The 21,140-nt window shown below is 33.9% G+C and overlaps 2 protein-coding genes and 1 long non-coding RNA gene across 3 annotated transcripts in view; 1 reads left to right on the top strand and 2 right to left on the bottom strand.

The window, feature by feature from the left end:
- The window catches only part of LOC148947582 (uncharacterized), a 140,850-nt gene that overhangs the window by 87,773 nt on the left and 31,937 nt on the right, over positions 1 to 21,140 (top strand). The window lies entirely within an intron of this gene.
- LOC148947583 (uncharacterized) overlaps positions 1 to 21,140 on the bottom strand; it is a 111,189-nt gene that overhangs the window by 41,758 nt on the left and 48,291 nt on the right. The window lies entirely within an intron of this gene.
- LOC148947585 (modifier of mdg4-like) lies at positions 6,903 to 12,785 on the bottom strand. The gene is made up of 3 exons (XM_089096158.1): positions 11,915 to 12,785; positions 10,324 to 10,425; positions 6,903 to 7,221 (listed from the first exon to the last, which is right to left on the bottom strand). Exons 1-3 carry the CDS (start codon positions 12,590 to 12,592, stop codon positions 7,132 to 7,134), a joined length of 870 nt encoding a protein of 289 aa, XP_088952284.1. The 5' UTR covers positions 12,593 to 12,785; the 3' UTR covers positions 6,903 to 7,131.

Raw genomic sequence — 21,140 nt, forward strand, 5'->3', positions numbered from 1 at the left:
GAGAAGCTCAAATGGTATTTTATCTTTGCGAGAATATTATCAATACAATGCTGGTACTGGAGTATATCAATCTTATTCCATTCTACCACAGTACGCCACTTAGAATCTTGGATTACCCGTGCACTGTTAAATGGAGCCATAATACTGAAAGACAACGGCAAATGGTCAGATACTACAAACTCATTTAGCACGCTTACACTTACTGCAGGACTGGCAATACTACCGGAAACAAGCACATGATCAAGGTTTGACACTGATCCTGAGGGGTGTATATATGTGAAATCAGCAGATTTTGGTAAGAGAGCAATTTCATTTGGAATCAGGCTAAGAGGCAGAGCCGTACGTGGATTATCACTTTTCAATAGGTCACAATTAAAGATCCCCAAAAGACCCTAATGGAGGTGAGGCTCTGATTTTACTCAAACATTTACCCAATTTTCTGCATGCTAGAGCAAACTTCGTTTCAGAACTTTCGTCTCTATAGTCTGTCGGCAGGTATACATTAACAATGACAGTATCACCCATTTTAACTGCAAGGAAATGGTCAGATTTTGCAAACAGTTCGGAGTTAGAATGTCGATCTATTATTATAGCAAGTCCACCTGAGAGGCGGCCTCGTTTTCTGGACCATTTAACGGCCACAACGTGGAGCACGTGACTGCACTAAAGCCAGTAGTTTCATCTTATCAGCAGACAGAAAATGTTCCTGTATGCATATGATTTCTTTAGTAAGGCAAAGTTGTTCCACCACGGTGATTTTCGCACTGAGATCACCATTTACGTTCCATGACAAGACGCTCCTTTTAATATAGGGCTCAACCATTTCGAACAGATTGACTTTGGCTTCAGAGTCTTGTTCAACGGGCAGTTAGCATGGTAGTACGTGTGCTTGATGCTTTGACAGTTCAGACAGCAGATCGGGTTCTGGCATGGGCTTTCTTTCGTCGCACCGTGGTAATTTTGGGCGCAACGGCCGCATTTCTTGGTATTTTTGCACTGTGTCGACATATGGCCGTTTTCATGACAATTAAAACAACGTTTCGGGAGAAAAATAAATTCTTGTATTTTGAAACGCTCGAAGTCAATTCTTATTGTCATTTGTGCGGCGGTATCAAAAGCATCTCTACTTGAAAAATACAACTTGAAGGTGCGTGATTTCCCACATTGTTCGACTTTCTCACAGCCGACTATTAATCTTTGTAATCCTCAGCACTAAGAGACTCGGGAATCCCTTTAACTATACCGATGTGTGAGGGAGTTCTGATTTTTGCGCCGGAACCCTGGTTTTCATTATTAATCCCAAGCGCCAATTTCTCCGCAGTAGCCTTCTGCGCAATGGCCACCCGCCACCCATTTTTTCCTGGTCTGAGCTCAACCTTAGAAGCATCAAGGGATTCACCGGACACAGATTCTATAAACGCTTTCTGCTCCGATGTTTTTTTCAGTGGCGGAGGGTTTGTAACAATTACTGAGTAAAACAACTTTGTGGGGGCATTTGGTTGGGCAGGGAAACTAGTTAAAGCAAAAATATTTAAGTCACCTTTGTTCAGTCGTTCCATGAAGCCTTCAAAACGGCGGCACATATCATTTACTTTGGTAGTTACGCATGCACTTATCTCTTCTCCGCATGCAGGTACCTCGGTTGGCTAAAAAATGAAGAATGTAGGAAGTTGACGCTTTTCTTTAGCTGATTTGGCAAAGAATTTCAAAATCTCCAGGACATTTTCTTCATATTTAACTGATTTACGGAAGAGGTCTGGTAGGCCAGATTTTTGTAGGATCAATTCTTTCGCACTCAGTATATTATCTCTTGAGAAAAACTCCACAGCGCGATTAATAATAAATTGATGTTTTATTCCGGCTAGCATTGCTCTTGAAACAAAATTTAACACCGCATTCCAAATGATGTTTTCCATGTCTATATTTTATAATCATTAATCACGAATATATATCCAAAAATCCACCTTTAGGCTGATTTTTCACCAACCTTAATTACTGCATTAAATCAGTCCAAAAAATATAAGCAGTACCAGATTGCGTCAGAATGAAAAGTCACTTAATACTTTCATCCTTTTGATATACAAACAATTCACATAGGTGTTTTCACTTTGAAATCTATTTATCGCTTTGAAATTATTCCAGTTACTACTTTGGCTATTACTGCTACTGTAACTACTTGTGACTATGACTGCAAAAACTTGGACCAGTGAATACAACAGCTACAGCTATTATAGTGATTGCCACTACTATTAAACTAAAATAAGAGTTTAAGGTAATCTAGCTTCTCAAAATGGCATCGATGCAATATCTCAGGAACAAAACATAATATTAAGTTGAAACTTTCAGAAGAAATTCGGGTTATGTGAAACCAAATCAATAGGTAGTATGTGAAATAACACTGTCAAACACACATATATGCAATATTCCAGGAAAATCTAGGAGTATTACGTTGGAACTTTCATGGCATGTTTTAAAGGATATTGAAGTAAATCAAAATGCACTATTTGTATCTAAATTCGCCAAATTTTGTATGTAACTCCACTGTAAATGATATATCTTTTATTTTTTTACTAAAATTCTTACGCATTTCCCACCTCTTCACTAAATCCTGATTTAGTCTATAATGTTTTAAAGATTTGTAAACCCACTTCTTAAATTTAGGATAAAACCCTCCATAAGGCTTAAAATAATACTGAATTTATATGAATCAAATTTTCAGATGTAGAACCCATGAAAAAAAAAATGAAAACTTACAGCAAAGGTTTTTTTTTTCAAGACCTGAACACTTATACACCTGGCGTATATGCAATTTTTTCAGCGCTAGAAACAAGAATTTAGAAGAGATTGATAATCTACTTGACTCATGGTATATTTTAGGCCCTGAATACATTTCTAAAACTTTCATTTATCATATTCAGCTATTTTTCACATTAGCCAGAAGCCTATCACCTTGAACTTTACCCTTAAACACTACCTATATTTCAAAAAAAAAAATAAATAATAATTTACGTTTCATATACATAGACAATAAGTTCCTGATCTCAGATGCGATGAAAAGAGCTAAGATTTGCTGATGACTTAGAGGGTATGAGTCCTTAGGATGAGAAGAATGATGTATAATACGTTTTCCATAGGAATTGCGCACTGATAATTTTGGGTGCCCCTTTGACTTATGGTATTCAAACAACAATTTGTGCAAAAACGTGGTTCTGTGCTACTTTCTAGGGCTTTAATGAGACATGGGTTCTGAAGACTGGGACATGTTTCGAACATGATATATTTCCAAAGTTTGTCCTTTTTGGGTATCCATCAAGCAAGGATCAAACACAAAACAAGATGTTCCTAACTGGAGCCGCAGGAGGTCATAAGAAAGGGTTTAAGGGTAATTGAAGAATAGAATTTAAAATGTCTTTCACAGCATGGTTGCCGAGTTTGAACTTTGCGTCACAAATAGCACTAGTATATATATATATACCATATCGAAAGAATTTGACCTTCACGTCAAACACAATGCATTCTACAAAATACATAAAATAACATGAGTCAAAACTTATGAAGGCACAGGAGGTTCCTTCTCACGGCCAACGTGGTGAACTCGAATCTACCTAGTAGATAATGATGTGGTTCCAACTTACCTTCCCTTCATTATTTATGATTCAAACTGCTCTTTTTTAACAGTTCCAATCAGGGGATTTTTCTGCGGGGGTATTTTCTAGGTGGATAATTTTTCTTTGGGGGGGTGGGGGAGAATTTTGGGGTTAACTTTCCACTGGGGGGATTTTTACACTGGATTTTTTACACAGGAATTTTTACACTGGGGGGATTTGACAGAATTCTTGTAAGAAATTCTTTTTGTGTGTCTTATTTTCTCTTTGCCGACTCAATTTTACATTTGGAGGTTTTCAGGAGGAACCATCCGGGGGCAATTTTCAGCATGTTCGGATTTCTGAGAAAAAAATTCCATGGAAGAGGGGATTTCCGGAGTGATTGGGAAAACGATTAGAAATGAAAGTCTTTTTCTGATGAAAGTATGGTAAAGAGAGTTTTTCAGGCTTAATTGCCCGCAAGAAATTTTACAAGGCGGGGGGATTTTCGTGTCTGAATTTTCAACGAAGGTCGGATTATCAGGAGGAAATATTATGGGGGGGGGGTATGTATTTTCCATACACTCCAAGGAAAGTTCTACGGAGTAGTTTCCATCAGGGGAGTAAATTTTTCATTGAGGATGAGCCATATTTACCGGCATTATTTGAAAAACAATCAGAAATTAAACGCAAAAATAAGTTGTTTTTTTTTAACTGAGAGTTAGCAGCAACATTAAAATTCAAAAGGAACAGAAATTATTCTGTTTATAAAATGGTTGTCCCCTCTTATTTGAATATGCTCTGAAGAAAGACCGAAATGCCACACTGGACAAGCAAACTCCAGCATTGGCCGAATAAAAGAACAATAAAGTTGGAGAAGAGCATGCGCAGCAGCGTCGGCTTCGGGCAGCTTGGTGCTGCTGTCAGTTGTTAGTAGCAGTGTTGGAGGTATTTATTAACTTATTTAGATCCTTAAAAATGATAATTGATCTGCATTCAATTGTACTTTACAGAGGCAAAAAACTACACATAGAAGGTACAATATGGTTGAGACTAAATTGCCGATACCTCTTTGAACAGATAACCGTATGTATCACGAATCTCGTGATGTATCAGGATATTCAATTAAATGCGAAAATATATTATCAGGGTCATATTTATAACCATAGCGGCAGGGGAGTGGATTACCCAGAAAGCAGCCATGATATTTGGAAATAGACTAAAATAAAGAATCCAAGAGCACTGATATTATTTGTATACCATTTATTCTTCAGAAATGGTCAACTGCTATATATTTACCTATTTGCACTTAGTTTTTTTCTTTAAATCAAATATCATACTTCCTGATATTATTATTCCCTTTTTAACATCATTTCAAATACTATTGTTGTACATATTTCAATTAATCAAAGACAAAAGTTGAGCAAAGGTAGCAGAAAACCCATTTTAACACAGGATCTGTGATGTATCACTAGATTCAGTTAATGGAGTAATATATTATTAAAGCTTTATATGGAGCCCTTTTTTTTCGGAAATTCGGAAGCTACCTTAATATAATCATAAACACTAACTTATCTTATCTAAAAGTGTAAAACTTAAAATTAATTAATTCCCCGTTGGCTATAAATACAGTGTCAAGATAAAATAAGCTAATTATATTCTTGATAGCATAGCTCTTTTTGTCTTGCAGCTTGTTTAACATTTGCTGTTAAAGCAACAGGAAAAAAATAGTCACACTATTAAAAATACAGTGAACCATTTTGAGCCCTTCAAAGTATTTTCTTCAAAGTTGAAATAAGATGAAAACATAGCATTAAAGTCAATATTAAATGTTAAATTAAGGTTTAAAAATCATATATTACACATAGAAAATGTGCGAAAAAATACATCATCATGTAGATCTAGAAAGTGTAGCTTTCCTGATTGCTGTAGCAGGACAGGAACTGCCATTAATCGCCAGTAAACAGGTTAAAAAAAAGTATAAAATGAGACTTAATGATTAAAACTTTACAAGAATATAACCCTAACAACTTGCTTCAGATTAAGAACTGAAAAGAAATAAACATATAACCGAACAACTAAAAATCTAAGCTATGCATTAATATGTTTACCGTCAAAGTTCTTCAAGATTCAACGCTTCAAATTGTTAGTCAATTGATTTCCTACAACGAAATACTTCTAGAAATACCAAATAGGGTATCCTAGGTTGCTGCACTTACCTTTTAAGTTGACTATTGACATATAATTAATTATTTTTCTTCCAATTTAAAAAAACATTACACTTTTTACTTCATTTTGACATATTCTCACTGTTCTATATGTGTTCAATCGATAGGGGTTCTTATAACAAAGGGTCTGGAGCCCTTTACACTGTGACGCAAGTCGCCACCTAGTAAAGAGGGAACCCTAGCTTATAGCAACCAAAGACTTATAAACGCGTTTTGAAAAAAAAAAAAAAACAAAAAAAAACTGTCAAGTGAGGAATAATCCCCATTTGAAATTGATTCAGAAATAGTAACTATTATTCGATTTATCTTAATGGTAAAAGTTAATAACAATAACAAGTTTATAGGGTAACTTTCAGTAACCTCATAGTTACTCATTCAGTTACTCATAATAACTTTGAGTGAGAGTTATTTCTGATTAATATGAAAGAAAGAGCAGTGTCCTATTGAGGATGCTCTATTTGAAAATGTATCTGGGCCAGGCCTGCTTCTTATTATACTAATATTCTTCTTATATTATCCAGAACAGGAGTAAGCTAGTCATACATTACTTGCAGTAACAGTAACCACCAAGCATTCTTCTTCGAATTCATGTTTTCCGTATATCTAAACATGGGGGTTCTGAAAGCGATTAACAATCGATTTCACAAACTTTGCTCAATAGCGGTTAAAGCCAATTAATCATTGACAAAACTTTGACTCAATTGAAACGTGTAAAATGGGTGGTAAAAGTGTTTTGTTTTGGCAACTTCCAATTTGTTACAAACTTTGTTCAATAGCAAAGGGTCTAAAGCCCAATTAATTATTGAAAAACTTGACTCAATTGAAACGTGTAAAATGGGTGGTAAAAGTGTTTTGTTTTGGTTTCTGTGAAAAAGAACAATTTGCACGTCTCCCTTCTCGATTCACTGTGGCAATTAAGGAAATAATTCATACTATCAAAATGATTTTAATAATACAATAACAACTAAAATAATAATTGTAGAAAATCACCATTTTCAGGAATGAATAGAACTAAGGTGGAGTGAGGGGAAAACTTGTTTTCATTTTGATGTCTTTGGTGCCTTAATCATACACTTTTCTGTCGCGAGAATGTTCAACATGGCACCCTAGCGATATACAGCGATATACATATGTGAGCATAAAAATTTCTATCATTTTCCAGTACATTATCGAGGCAAGTCACATTGTTTTGGACTGAACAATAAGATAAAAAAATATAGAGATGTCAGGAAACTCACTTTCTTTCTCGCAAATATTTGATTCAAATTCAAAAGGCCTGAAATTTCGATTCATCTGTTCAGATACGCCAGGAGAAACCATCAAAGGAGTATCTTCATGTTTGGGTGATAAAATAGAGTATTTCTTTCCAAAAATATCTTCACTGAAATCTTGGAATATTTCTTCTGCTTCTAAAGAAAATTGCAAATAAATTAACATTAATACCTTCACGAAAGAAACCCTTCGGGCATTATAAATTACAGAAAAATAAATTATAGAAAGCAAATAATAATTATTAAATGGTGATTCAAAAAATCGAAAAAAAATAATATTAAAAAAAATTCATTAAACATTAAAAGATATTACAGACCTTCAGTGTGATTACATTTAAAAATTTATTTGATCTGTTTCAACTTAATAAGATATGTTATTCTATATGAGACCGGCACATCAATAGACTTCTACAATGGAAGAAATATAACCAGTTTTCTTTGTGTTGGTGACAGCACGTTTACCAATTATTTCAAATAAATTTACGGATTTACCAATTTATTTACCGACTGTTCTAATTTTCCAGCGAACATGGCAGCTAAATATCCAAAACATTTTCTTGATTCTTAAGACTGTCAAAATTAGTGGTGGAACTCAGCCACATCTCTAGGCCTTTTTTGGACAAATATATTTATCCTAATAATTTCTGGTCGGCTTAGTTAAAATTAATGAATTTTATAAAGTTAGAACAAACTCCATTTTATAAATAAATTTCATTTTTTAAAGTTTGGCTTGTAACGACAAATGAAGGTTTTAAGAATTTGGTTTGTAGTGATGTTTTAGTGACTAATCTGTAGCGACCTGAAACCTGAACGTCTAGAAGTTTCGAATTGTCATTGAATGTATGAAAGCAGTTGATTATCAATGATTAGCAAGCATTATGTACACAGTTAGAAGAAAGATAGGGGGTCAGAAGCCATGGCCCAACTTGGAGCCTATCAACGATTTATAATAAAACTCTCTGTCGAATTCCAATTGCACAATAATACAACCAGTTAGTTTCAGTTAGTTTTTTTTTAAGCTATTAACACTTTTGCAGCTGCAATATGATGGTTTTGTATTTTAATAGCTCTGTTTATGATAAACTCTCGAACAAATTTCTGGGATCAGTGATCAAGTAACGCGATCCCCTTAGGCAGCATAGTGCATAGTATTATTATTATAAAACAGATACATAATGTGTATTTGCTATATAGACTCCTTCGGCAACCTATAGTATTCTTTCTAGAACCGAGTGAGAGAAGGTTTAAGAAAAAAGATCATTTTAAGTAAAATCGGTTTATAAAAAAAGGATCAGGTTTAATAAAAGAATTTATTGGGTACAAGTAAGAGTCATTACTCTTATTTCTTTTATTTGATTAAAAAATGAAGTAAAAACAGACCACATTGCTTTCCTTTAATTAAACAATGAAAGACTAACCTGAAAATTTGAAGCTTGCGTTAGCCATTCTCTCTGTCCTTTCAAAAATCTGATTCACAATGAGCTTAAAAAAGAAAAAGAACACACGTATATATGGACAAGTCTTTAGAATTCGGATAGACCTGAATTTCAAACACATAACCACAAATCTTTTAGCAATAATAATACTGTAATTATTAATGTCAATTTAATTGCTTTCATTTAAAAAAAAAATCTCATCCCCAAAGCTACCGGGTTATAACATAGAAGAGGAACAGTCCTATCGACTGTTATGTCACTAAATAGTTAGCAAGAAACAATTTGATGAAAAATATGAAGCTGTGTGTTTTGTGAACTTCCGTCATGTTATAACCTTGAACAAAACAAATTCTAATTAACTAATAAATTCTAATGTCCCTCTCCATTCACCTTAAAACACCTTGAAAGTTCAACTTAATTCCCTAACCCACTCCTGGGAATATCATAACCATACCTTCTAGACAATCTTGGATGCAAATAGTTTCTTTGGACTTTGTTCTAAAACTAGGACTAGTTCTAAAACTAGGACTAATTCTGGGACTAGTTCTAAAACCCCTTAACCCTTTTCAAAAATTCAACTAATACACTAAGCCATTTCTGAGATATTCCGATACGTCTGTTTGTCAACCTGGATGCACGCAGTGTTTTTTATTTAGTTCATCATCCCCTTCAATATGCCCATAAAACCTCAACTAAATAACCTTAGCCATTCCTGAGTTCAGAAATGTCCTTTTGACAATCTGGACGCATGTTGTCTCTTTGATTTTGTTCAATACCTTCCTCAACATCCCTTCAAAAAAAATTCAAGTTACTGCACTAAGCCAGATAATAATTACCTTTAGCCTGATGTAAAAAGTGTCGTTAACAAAATTCACCATCCCCAGCATGAAAGACAATTTTGACAACCAGGATTAACTTAACTCCTTTGATTTAGTTCAGTATATTTAGGCGTATAATAGCAGTAGCAATGGCAATAACTTAAGCAGCGTATAGCATCACTTGCAGTTTCAAGTAGTCGCAGTCACAGTCGTAAGTAGTCACAGCTTGGTCAAAGGGATCTAAGACTTGAGAGCCTAATTAGAGTAAAGCAAAGACAGATAGTCTCTGTGAGAGGCAAAGATGGCATAACTTTTTCAGATTTGTATAAAAAGAGTTGTAGGGCAGTTTATCATTCTAGGGCAGATAAAAAAACACAGTAAGGGTATTTCAGATAGTCTATCAGTTTTTTGAGCCATTTGAAAGCAACTGGAGACCAAAATATGATTCAAAAATACATGACCAACTATAACCACAGGATGTACAGGCGACTGGGCAACTGAGATTGTTTATATTATATAGACTCTCTGGCAAGTAGGAAATCCCACTAGGATCAACTATGGCAGTGACCATGATTATTTGCAGCAACAACTGAATACTTTTTCACTAAATAACTATTTTCTAAAACGAAAAACGTCATTTTTCTATTTTGGCAAGTGGAATAAAGTTCTTTTTACAAAGAAGATAGCAAAGACAAATCAACTTGAAAAAAGGCCTCATATTTGACAGACAGGGCATTGTTTTAGTCCCATGGTTAATTCTGATGAACAGCCCCTATTTGTGATTTTTGTTGTTTCAACCAGACATTTATTTTTTGTGAACATAAACAGATGCAGTCATCTTTAGCAAATCTCAGTGCATATCTAAATATAGAAAGAGAACTACCAGTTAGCCAAAAGAATAAAGACCTGTTTCAAAATAAAAGCTATGAACAATCTTGTGCTTTGAAAAAAATCTATGAAAATAATAAAGGAAAATAAATGCTCACTTTTTCACTGTAATAATCAACATGTTCTCCATTATCTTCAACCTGGCTAGAACTATTGTTCTCCCCTTTGTCAATATGTACAGAAAATTCATCTTTGATTTGCTGAAAAAAGTACAAATAATGAATGTTATCCAAGGATCAATATAAAGAAAAGGGCAAAATTTTATCTATCACCCAAATTAGATATTTTATGGACTGATAGATGAACTGTCAAACCTCATGAGAATTTTTTTTTCTATTGATTTTACTTGATCCTGTTCAGAAGAATACAGGTGCATTCGGATAGGTCTGTAGTTTTATTAAAAAATGTATAATATGAATATCTTTTTCAAATTAATTATTGTGGATGAATATAGCCTAGTTATTCTAGAAATATACTTGACGTGACTATCTGTGCCTGAGTAAATTTACCAGGACATATCTACCGCAAAGAAATTAATAGGTAAGTTAGCAAAATTCTTAGTTTACCATATTCTAGGGTATGAAAATAAAAACCTTTAAAAAAAGGCCAGGAGATTTGGTAAAAAAAAAAAAAAATAAAGGCCCTATTCCCATCTTAAATAAATAATGGGTAACAGTGACTTGAAAAGGCTGTTTCTTTGAAATTTTAACCTATGTGGTAGAAAGATCTCCTGGTAGATGTGTAACAGAACTATGAAAAAGGTCATATCTGTGAACTATAGCGTATACTAAATTCCTGAACTGAAAACAATTTCTAAAGAACTTAAAATTGTAAGCTTATCAAAGTTTGCCAAACTGCAAAATCAGGCACCTAGGAAGAAGGAGGTTTTTGTTTTATCTTGGATTTGCATTGAACAATTGTTCTTGATTTATTTGTTTTCTTCAAAAAGTTTAAATAGATCATGTTTGGCAATATTTGTCAATGCTAATTCCAGCAAAAATCAGTTTATCTTGTAACAAAAAAATACTGAAGGATTGTTCAATACTTAAACCATGGCTTAGCATAGTTTGTCAAGGTGGAAAGACTCACATGAACATGAAGTATCTACATGCTTTTTTTAAAAAGTCAATAAGCTTTGATCTGAAGTCTTTTTAGAGAATTTTTTTTTAAATCTGGGGACCCTAACCTCCCAACTTACATCTCAAACCATTACTCAAAATTTAAGTATTCATTTCTATTTTAACCAGTGGTCTAAGGACTTTGATTAACATATTATTAAACTCCATTGTCATAGTCTTCAAGGAAAAAAAAATTTAAGCAGTTTTGGCAAAAATCAGGAAACCCTAAGATAGCCTAAAGGCATTTTGAACTATACCAAACCAGAGTTTGAAAAAAAAGAAATGCAAGACCAAAGAAGAAAATATTAACAGTAAAATCAGACCTTGCACTTTGCACTTTTTGACTGTTATAATAATAAATTTCTAACCAAATATATTTTTAAGGCGGGCAAGGAGATTCTAGTGTCTGGATATTACACAAGTATGTTCATCAGCCTAGTATGTTCAAAAGTACGCTCATCAACCTTTCGACATCAGCCTAGTTCCTTCTGAAATTAAAATAAAACTAAATACATAAACATATTTTGGTAACTTGACTTTGAATAAAGCGAACTTTAATCATAAAACTTACAAGTGAATTGCATGCATCAAAATCTCTTTTATGCACAGAGGAACCAGTTTCAGCAGCATAATTTATCATGTTATCATTTGGGGTATCTGCTACGTGATATTCTAGATTGTTGGAAGAATCTTTGGCCAAGAAGCTGTTTTCAGAGTATGAATCAATTCTATTTCCATCTACACTGGGCTGAGTCACTTGAGTGTTCTGGGAGGGATAACTAAGTTTCTGTGCACTATTAGCTGTCTCATCAGGATAAGCAAGACCCTTAACTTTAAGCATTTCGGCCACTTTTACTAATGAACTAGTTTGAGCTGGTGGAACAGTCACTTCACCTGTGTACATAAATTTCACCAAAGCTAGCAGATCATGAAATTTCACATCCTTTAGAATAATCACAGGATGGTGGTGTGAGATCCCTAAAAGCAGGGTTTCAAAGTAGGAACTACAACATGAGAGAATAAGTCTGTGACATTTGATGCTTTGACTGTCACAAGATAGGGTGACATCTGTGAAATGTTCACTCTTTAATAGAGATAAAAAAGCTCCATGAAAGACATCCAGGTAGCTGTTCCACTTTAAACAAAATTCATTTTCCTCCATTTCAGGAATATTGACTATATCCTTGAATGACAAAAATTCACTGAAATAGAATGTAACACATAAATAAGTACTCCAAATCGCAGGCATTATAAGTGCTAAATGTAAAACTCTAAAACTCTTAGAGAAAATACTCTGCAATTAAAAATTAAAGAGCAACTCAATGCATGCATTTGTCTTTCAAAGCTTTAACATTCCATTTCAATTTATAAATATTCCTTGCTTAATAATAATTCTGTCTCAATGAATGTTTAACAATCTGCTTTCATAGATTACAACAATTCTTAAATCAACATTGTCCAATTTAGTTTTTGTTTGAACAACATGAGACTCTTAGATTTAACCTGAAAGCTTGAGACTCATGCTCAGTCATTGTAATGTGATTACCAACCATATTTCCAAAACATTTTAGCCAAATTACATTTTAGCTACTGTAGGCTAGTGAAATTCCTAAGCAAAGTTTTTTCGCAATTTCATAAAAAATTTTCCCTAAAGACAAAAAAAAAGTTTTTTGCTCATGCTTGTCTTTCAGTAATTAAGCTTAATCCAAGAACCGTCACAGTCCAAAAAAGAAAAATGATATTGGAGGGTAATTGAATGACATCAAAAGGTAGAAGGCTAAATTTTAGAAGCTTGAAATGCCAATAAGCAAGGGAACTGTAGGCTAAAATAGCGACTAAGACCATAATGCCTTTCCATAACAAACAACAAAAGCATGGAGAACAATAGGGAAATATTTTTGAAAGACAGTAGAGAAAATTTGAATGAATATTTCGGCCCTATCTCCGAGGGCCGTCTTCAGCAAGACAAAAATATATAAAATAAAAAAAAGACTCACAACAATATGTGACCAATAAAACCAAAAATTAATTTTTTGTTTTTTTCAAAGCAGTCCAAGCATCCTTACTTCAGCGAGGTAAGGATGTCATGGTTGAACTTTGCTGAAGTAAGGTTGGTAGGACTGCTTTGAAACAATTTTAATTTGTAAAATTAAGAAACCTTTTTGAAGAAGTACAGATCACGTTTGCGCCAAACACCTCATATATGAAACCCCTTTTCTTTTTTCCCACTTTGCCCTACTTTTCCAAATGGTGTTTACAAAAGGAATAGTTCCTACCTCGTTTTTAACTGGCCGTCTTACTCCTGTCCCTAAAAAAAATAAACCTCTAAATGAGTGCTCCTCATATCGGCTAATAATGGTAGCTACAACTTTTTGTAAAACTTTTGAGAACTTGATGATGCCTGAGCTGGTTAATAACTGTTAGATGCCCACACACCAATTTGGTTTCTAGAAAGGAATAGGTTGCGCTCATGCACTGACGGCACTATCGTTAGTTTTGACTGATGCTGTTAAATCTGGAGAGCCACTTTTTCTGGGGAGCCATGATGTCAGTCGTGCGTTTGATTTGATAATTCACGCGCATATCCTCACTGAATTGTATAAACGCTGGGTTAGTACCTGTATTATTTGTGCTTTGTATGATATGTATAATCATTTAACTGTCACTATTAATCCGCCTCATGGAGTAATTACAAAGATAACCATGCCTGTTCGTCGCAGAGTAAGGCAAGGCGCCCTTACATGCCCAATTGTGTTTAACAACTGTATTCTTGACGCAAAATCTCAAGCAGTTTCTTCCTGTATTTTAGAAGGGACAGATGTGTCTCTTATTGCTTATGCGGACGATGTCTTAAACCCCAGCCAAACGGTACTGGCGTTTGAGAAAAAATTTTCCCTTTTGAGTTGAGAGTATTCAAAAATAAATCTTACATTTAATGCTGAAAAGTCAGAAGTGGGGTTAAACTGGAGCCCAGTTCAACTGGGGCCCAGTTCCCAAAGGATTTAATATTGATCTTAATGGATTATTGGTTGCTCCTAAATTGGAAATAAATTATCTTGGCCTCCCAATTGGTAACTCCCTTAAAGCAACTAAAAAGCTTCTCGTACGCTATTTCCAGCTCCGGACGTCCAGTGCCTACGGTGGCATAGTTTCGAATAAACTTCCTTTTAATCGCCAGCTGCTAGCTAAATTATATAACTCATATGCGCTCCCAAATTTTTTATACCTTGCACCTTTTTGGCGTACCTTTTCGGCAACAGAATCAAAGCAACTCCGACAAATTTATTACCGGTATGCTAAATATCTTCACAGCCTTCCCCCCTGGGCAAGTAATTCTTGGGCCAATAGGAAATACGGCCTAATTGACCCCAATGCTGCCATCGGCAGATGCATTGCAGCTTACAATAGGGGAATAAATGGACACCCATGGTGTTCCATTTTAAAACAATAGGTCTTTCAAGTTTACTGTTTTTGTGTTTGTTATATATACAGTATGATGGTTTGGTTTATTATTATGCTTGTGTGCTTGTTCCATAAGTTTTATCTTTGTTTAATTCGTGCTTGTCTATGTGCTTGTTACTTTGGCTTGTGTTGTCATTTTCTGGTTTATTACTATGCTTGTGCAATTGTTCTATGAGTTTTAATTTCATTTTATTTGTCATTATCCGTCATTTTCTTTTGCTTTTTCTTTTTATTTTTTTTTTATACTCCGTTCATCATTGTATTTCAACGGGTTACAAATAAATTCAATTCAATTATTACTGATGATATTGATGTGAGTTGGTCTAATGTGAAAACTGAAATTTGGGATGCTGAAAAGTCTTGCACCAGAATTAATGGGCAAAACCAGCCTAAAATTTACCTTTTTGAACTACTGAAATAAGTAAGTTAATTAACAGAAATAATGGAACATGGAATTGCCAGAAAAAAAGAAAGAAAACCTTAGGAAATTATCAAGTCTTCAAAACTTTTCATAACCAGATGACTAACCAAATCAAGGAGATGAAGAGAAGGTTTGAGGAAAAACTGGCTGAGGATGTTAGAGACATCTTGAAGCAAAATAATCTCTTGCACAGCTCGCTGCATGGCTTTCAATCTAGAAGATCTGTTGATACCAATCTCCATGAATCATATGACTACATCACTATGTTACTTGATACAGGGGTACCTGCTGACATGCTTCTACCTGACTTTTTTATAGGTTTTGACAAAGTTTGTAACAAACAACTTACAGTTGAGCCTGAAGTGAAATCCTTGCTATGGATCCTTGATCTTCAATCTCTTTTCTTTATCTACAATCTCAATGAAATCAGTTATTTAATGGCTCTGGTAACTGCATTCTTTCTGCATCTAAGCATGTTTTGAGTGGACTTCCTCAGGAAAGTGTTTTGGGTCCTACATTGTTTATTATCTTTATCATGGATTCTCTTTCCACCATCAGTAGTAAACTAATGCTCAATACTAAAATTTACAGCTTATTGGACCAGCTATGTCATACCCTTCTAAAAAATAATCTTGGACTGTTTTGCCATTGGGCTGAGGCTTGGCTTCTTGAATTCAATCTTGCAAACTGCCATGTCATTCACTGCAGGAAAATTAATCCTTGTTGCTCTTATTTTTTCTCAGGCAACCCAATCTCTTGTGTGAAGAATTAGCAAGATCTTGAAAATTGACATTAAAAAGAAAATTGACATTTTAAAAAAATCCAGTATTCAAGCTAATAAGTCTGCTGCTGGTGAAAGTTCAACAGTGGGACTGATTAAATGTATCATTCCCACTTTCTCCCCTAAAGTCATCAGTCTGTAGGGTAAAGGTACCAAAGATTCAACAGTTTTGCAAAAAAAACAAAACAGTTTTCTACTCCAGAAGTCCTAATTTAAAGACTTTTGGTTTGAAAAGGGTTTCAGTATGTACAAAAAACCTCTAGGAATCTAATTGTTTGATGAAAAGTTTGAAGTTTTATCTGAAAAAGGTACAAAATGTTGATTTTCTGAAATTAAAACATTTTTACCAACAAGTTTAATACAACAAAAAAGTTACCTGTTTTTGATGCAAGTCAGAACCAAATTTGACATGTGTTGAAATACTTGCGGAATACCTGTGGGCGGAACCTGATACATTTGACAGGTGTCAAAATACTTGGGGAATACCTGTGGGTAGAACCTGGTGTATTCAACAGGTATATTCTTGTTCCTTTGTTTCTCTTCAACTTCATTTAATGTCTAAAAGTATTCAAAACGTAGAAGTAATAAAACTAACAAAATTGTTTCAAGTATGTAGTATTTAGTATAACAAAATTGGTTAAATCATAAGGAGTGTGATATTTTTACCTAGATCACATAAATCTTCTTTTTTCTAAGTGTTATATATGTGAAACAGGAATAGCATCTACAAATGCTATCGGAAATGGCCCACTGCCTGTCAGCTTTAATGGCCCAGCAAAGATTTTTTAATTGTTGACAGTGTAAATATCATCAACATTTGGCCATTTTAAACTGTTATCTGTGATTCTAATCCACTTGAAAAATTTTAATTTGGACTGCCCTTTGTCAGGAAAGTCCAGAATCTTACTGACAGAATATGGCAGCTAACTTTTTTTTTGTCACTAAAGAAAATTGCATAGTATTTGTCAAGCTGTGGTTCAACTATGAACTTTTTGGCAGTAGCTGGCACCCATAAATCCAACAGCTATATTTTGATACCAATTATTTCTCATCTGTTTTACATGTTCAGTGAAGTTCAGTGAGTCACCTATATTTTGGCAGGGCCTGGTGCTGTCTGTCAAAAATTTTGACAAGGTTGCTACAAAATATTTGCAAAAGAAATAAATCAATTTATAGAAGCCATTATCTACGTTTGAATTTGACTAAAGGAACATTTTTAGTGTGCCTTGTATTCCACTACATTAAATGTGAATTTTCGACACTTGGCACCTAGTTTAAACAACATAATATTTGTTGCAATTTTTTTTTTCAAGAAAAAGCTAATGTGAATAAATTTAAGATGAAATCAGATGTATCTGTATGCATTGGTTTTAATCCCAACTTTTTTTTGCAACAAATATCCAAGTAACAGCAGTTGGAACGTTGCATACCTGAAAAATTGTTGGGAGATCCTTTCTTGTCAAAAACAGGAAACTGACTGAATTAAATATTCTTTTCTTACCTGGGTGTAGTGGATAGTGTCAAAGTTTCCTATTGTTGAAATACAAAAATGGCGCTCCAAGTCAAGGCTAAGCAGAGTTATTCTGTTTTGAAGGAAATTTTCAATAGGGGTTCCAAAATTGCACAGTTCAATCATCAGCATCTTTACCCTATAAGGGACTTGTTTGTCCCAAGCTTAAAGTTGGAATGTCTCTAGTCTTCCCTTGTCAAAAAAAAAGACAAAAAGTTTTAGAAGATGAGAAGAGACATGCAACCAAAGTGATATCCAGCATGTGGGAGCTTTCCTACCTTGCAATACTAGCGAAATTGAAACTTCCAACAAAATAGATAAAAGGAGAAATAGAGGTGATACAATTGTAACCTATAAGTTAATGCAGGCTAATATTCTCCCAGCATTATTTCCAGTTGTTGGTCCTAATTCAAGAACCAGAGGTTATCAACTGAAACTTGTTAAGCAGTCTACCCTATCCAGAATCTACACTTAATTCTTTTCCTCAATAATTGTCATCAGTTGGAATAAACTCTCTGAAGACACCATTACTATTGAATCCATTGATGTTTTCTAACAAAAACTGGATACTGAGTGTTCTCTAGAGAGTATACTCAACTGGGAAGCAACTGATCACCCAACTGCACCTGGTCACTATATAATATAGAAAAAAATTCAATAATGAATTCTGGAGGTTCACAAGGAGAAATCCTTAGATTTCTCCAAGCTGCACAATGAGGGAGAATAATATCACCTGTTCAGATGGTAAATGCACATGTCTGTAAAAACAAGTTGCCATTTACCCTCCCCCCCCCCCAAAGTCAAATATACAAACGCAAAACAAAAGAAAGACTCTCTGGGGATTCTCAGAAAACCCAAATTCAACAATCAATTTTTCAGCATGATCCCTTGCTCTTTTCTAAACTTGCATACACTTGCCAATGATAACGGATTTCATCAAAATCAATCAGCTGTCTATATACTCATTAATAATGCAAAAATTCAGCATTTTTAACTGGATGATCTCTTTCACAACTTCCATATTGCCTCCATGGCTTACTGGGGGAAATACAAACAAGACAAAAATCCTTGTTTAAACATCTACAACAATAGTGAAATTCTAATTATTGACCTATAAAGGCCTGAAATACTAACTTCAATTGAGATCAAACCCCAAATGTGACACATTTATTTACCCTATTTCTCTCTTAGACTTTCAATTAAATTAGTAGCCTAAGATTTACACTTAGAACAGCAGAAACATTCTTAATACAAGTTGTACTAAACACTGAAGATAAATGCTGCATATTATTAAATATTTTGAAACATCCTAGTTACAACTTTAGCCTCAGTTTATTGTAAACTGTGACTTCAAAACCTCCAAATGTAAATAAACAAAATATCTCATTTTGGCACCTATGACTAGTCCTTTTGGAATTATAATTGACTTCCTGGCATTTGAATACAAAAAATGCAGAATTTTTTTTATATTATTTATAAACCAACTCAATAGATTTTTAATACTACAACTTTCATCTCTTTGTTAATTTAACAGCAAATGGTAAACAATTAACTGGAGGAAGGGATATAGAAAATTCCTTGAGAATATATATTTTGAGCTATTATTTGTTGGCAATAAATTCTTGTTCTTTCATATATTTTAGCTAGAAAGTAAAAACATCACTTGATGCCTTTTTATGCTATTTCTAAAAATAATAGATTCATGGGAACTTACATTTTTAATCTTTAAAGAGGCTCAACATAACCAATAATAACAACAAGTTTAAGAATCTGTTATAGAAATAACTGTTTTGTGAGAAAAAATGCCACTTGTAGCTGATTCAGGAATTATTGCTATAATTTTTTATATTAAAGTATTGTTTTAAAACAAATATGTAAATTTTTGGGGGAAGAACTTTAAAATTCTCAAGAATGGCATTAGAGCAAAACAAAAGTACACCATTGGAACCACCATGGTAAAGAACTAAATTAGGATTAAATTTGGTTCTCTTGCTTGAATTTTTATATATTGCTTCAACCCATGTACCTGAAAATTGAATCAACTGTGAAGAAACAATAACCAGAAAGACAAGAGTAATGGGTGGTAGAATAAATAGTCATAGTAAGTTCATCTTTTAACTATTATGAACAAAATGGCAACCTCAAAATTTTGATCTGATGCATTTGAGGAAAAGAGTTTGACTCTCAACAATGGCATTATAAAAGTTTTAGCTAGGCTACTACTTCAGTTTTCTTATTTCTTATGCTTACCTAGAAAATAACATAAATTTGTTACAAGGCCTATCTTTCCAACTAAGCACTGCACTTTGCCCTACTTTCAAGTGTTGTCACCAAACTTGGCAGATATCAATAGGCCTATTTAATTTTTATAGAGAATGCCTGGTGACAAAAAATATGGGTAAATTTTTACCAAATCATATTATTGAATTACAAATAAAGTGAATATACCACTCAATGCCTTTTTTTATGCTCTTTACAAATATAATAACCATTTTGTTGGAAATGAATTTTAGCCCTGACCCCTATATATACCAATTCAGGGTATATATTTGCACATTTGGGGGGTGGGGGCCCACCCCCCTAATTTGCAAACATATACTCTGAAATGTATAAATAGGGGTGGGGGTAAAATTCATTTCTGACAAGAATGATTAGGCTAGGCCTATTATAATTGTAAAGAGCATAAAAAAAGGCATTCAGTGAAATATTCACTTTATTTGTAGGTAAAACATTTACCAAAATATGCCAGTGTCTTTGAAAACAAAAGCAAATTAAACCAACACCAGCCTTACATTCATTGTAGCTTATTGCAATGACTTTACTGTAATAAACTTCCTGAGTGAACATCTTTTATGTAGCATAAATTAATTTGTGCAAGTTGAAAACAAAGTTAAAAAAATCCATGTTCAGGAATCTATCATCATTGTTGATCAACAAACCATATGTTATTGTAAAATTTAAAGCCTGGAATAAGCTAGCCTGTTCAACATTTTTCAGATTTCGAAAGTCCTCCCTCGCTGGTGCCATCAGGGTTACCACTATCTCCGAATTTCTGGGGATTTCCCCGAAAATTTATGTGTCTCCCCATAAAAAATTTGGTTCCCCGATATTTCCTAGAAAATCATTCAATCACGGTGCCACCCCTAGTGACTATTCTTAGCAAAAATTACTTTACATACCATATTTTTTTACTACTCTCTTGTTCATTAATTTTTGTCTCCTGTGTTACTTTGCATAAAAACCAGGCCAATACAATTTAAGTATAGACGGTTCTTCATATTTTCACAAAAGTGTAATTTTCCTGGATTTAGATTAATGCATTTCGAATTCCTGGAAGAATTTACTAAATCTGAGAGGAAAAATTTACTAAATCGCATCTGTTTTTACTAAATACTCAAAAAAAAATTTTTGCACGTGCGGCTACCGCCGCACGCGCACCATCAAGCATGGATTTTTACTATACGATGTAATCAATAAGATTTCCACAATCTTGTTTTCTTTTTTCTTCTTTTTTTTATCTATTTCTCTTTTCTTTCGTTTTCATTGTATGATTGGAATTCCAGAAACCTATAAGTTCAAAAATCCTTTTTTTATCATTTGGATGTACTACTGGATAGGCTTCA

This window comes from Artemia sp. Qi Xiang Cuo, chromosome 10 (assembly GCF_049724085.1).
Source record: "Artemia sp. Qi Xiang Cuo chromosome 10, ASM4972408v1, whole genome shotgun sequence".
Lineage (NCBI taxonomy): Eukaryota > Metazoa > Arthropoda > Branchiopoda > Anostraca > Artemiidae > Artemia > Artemia sp. Qi Xiang Cuo.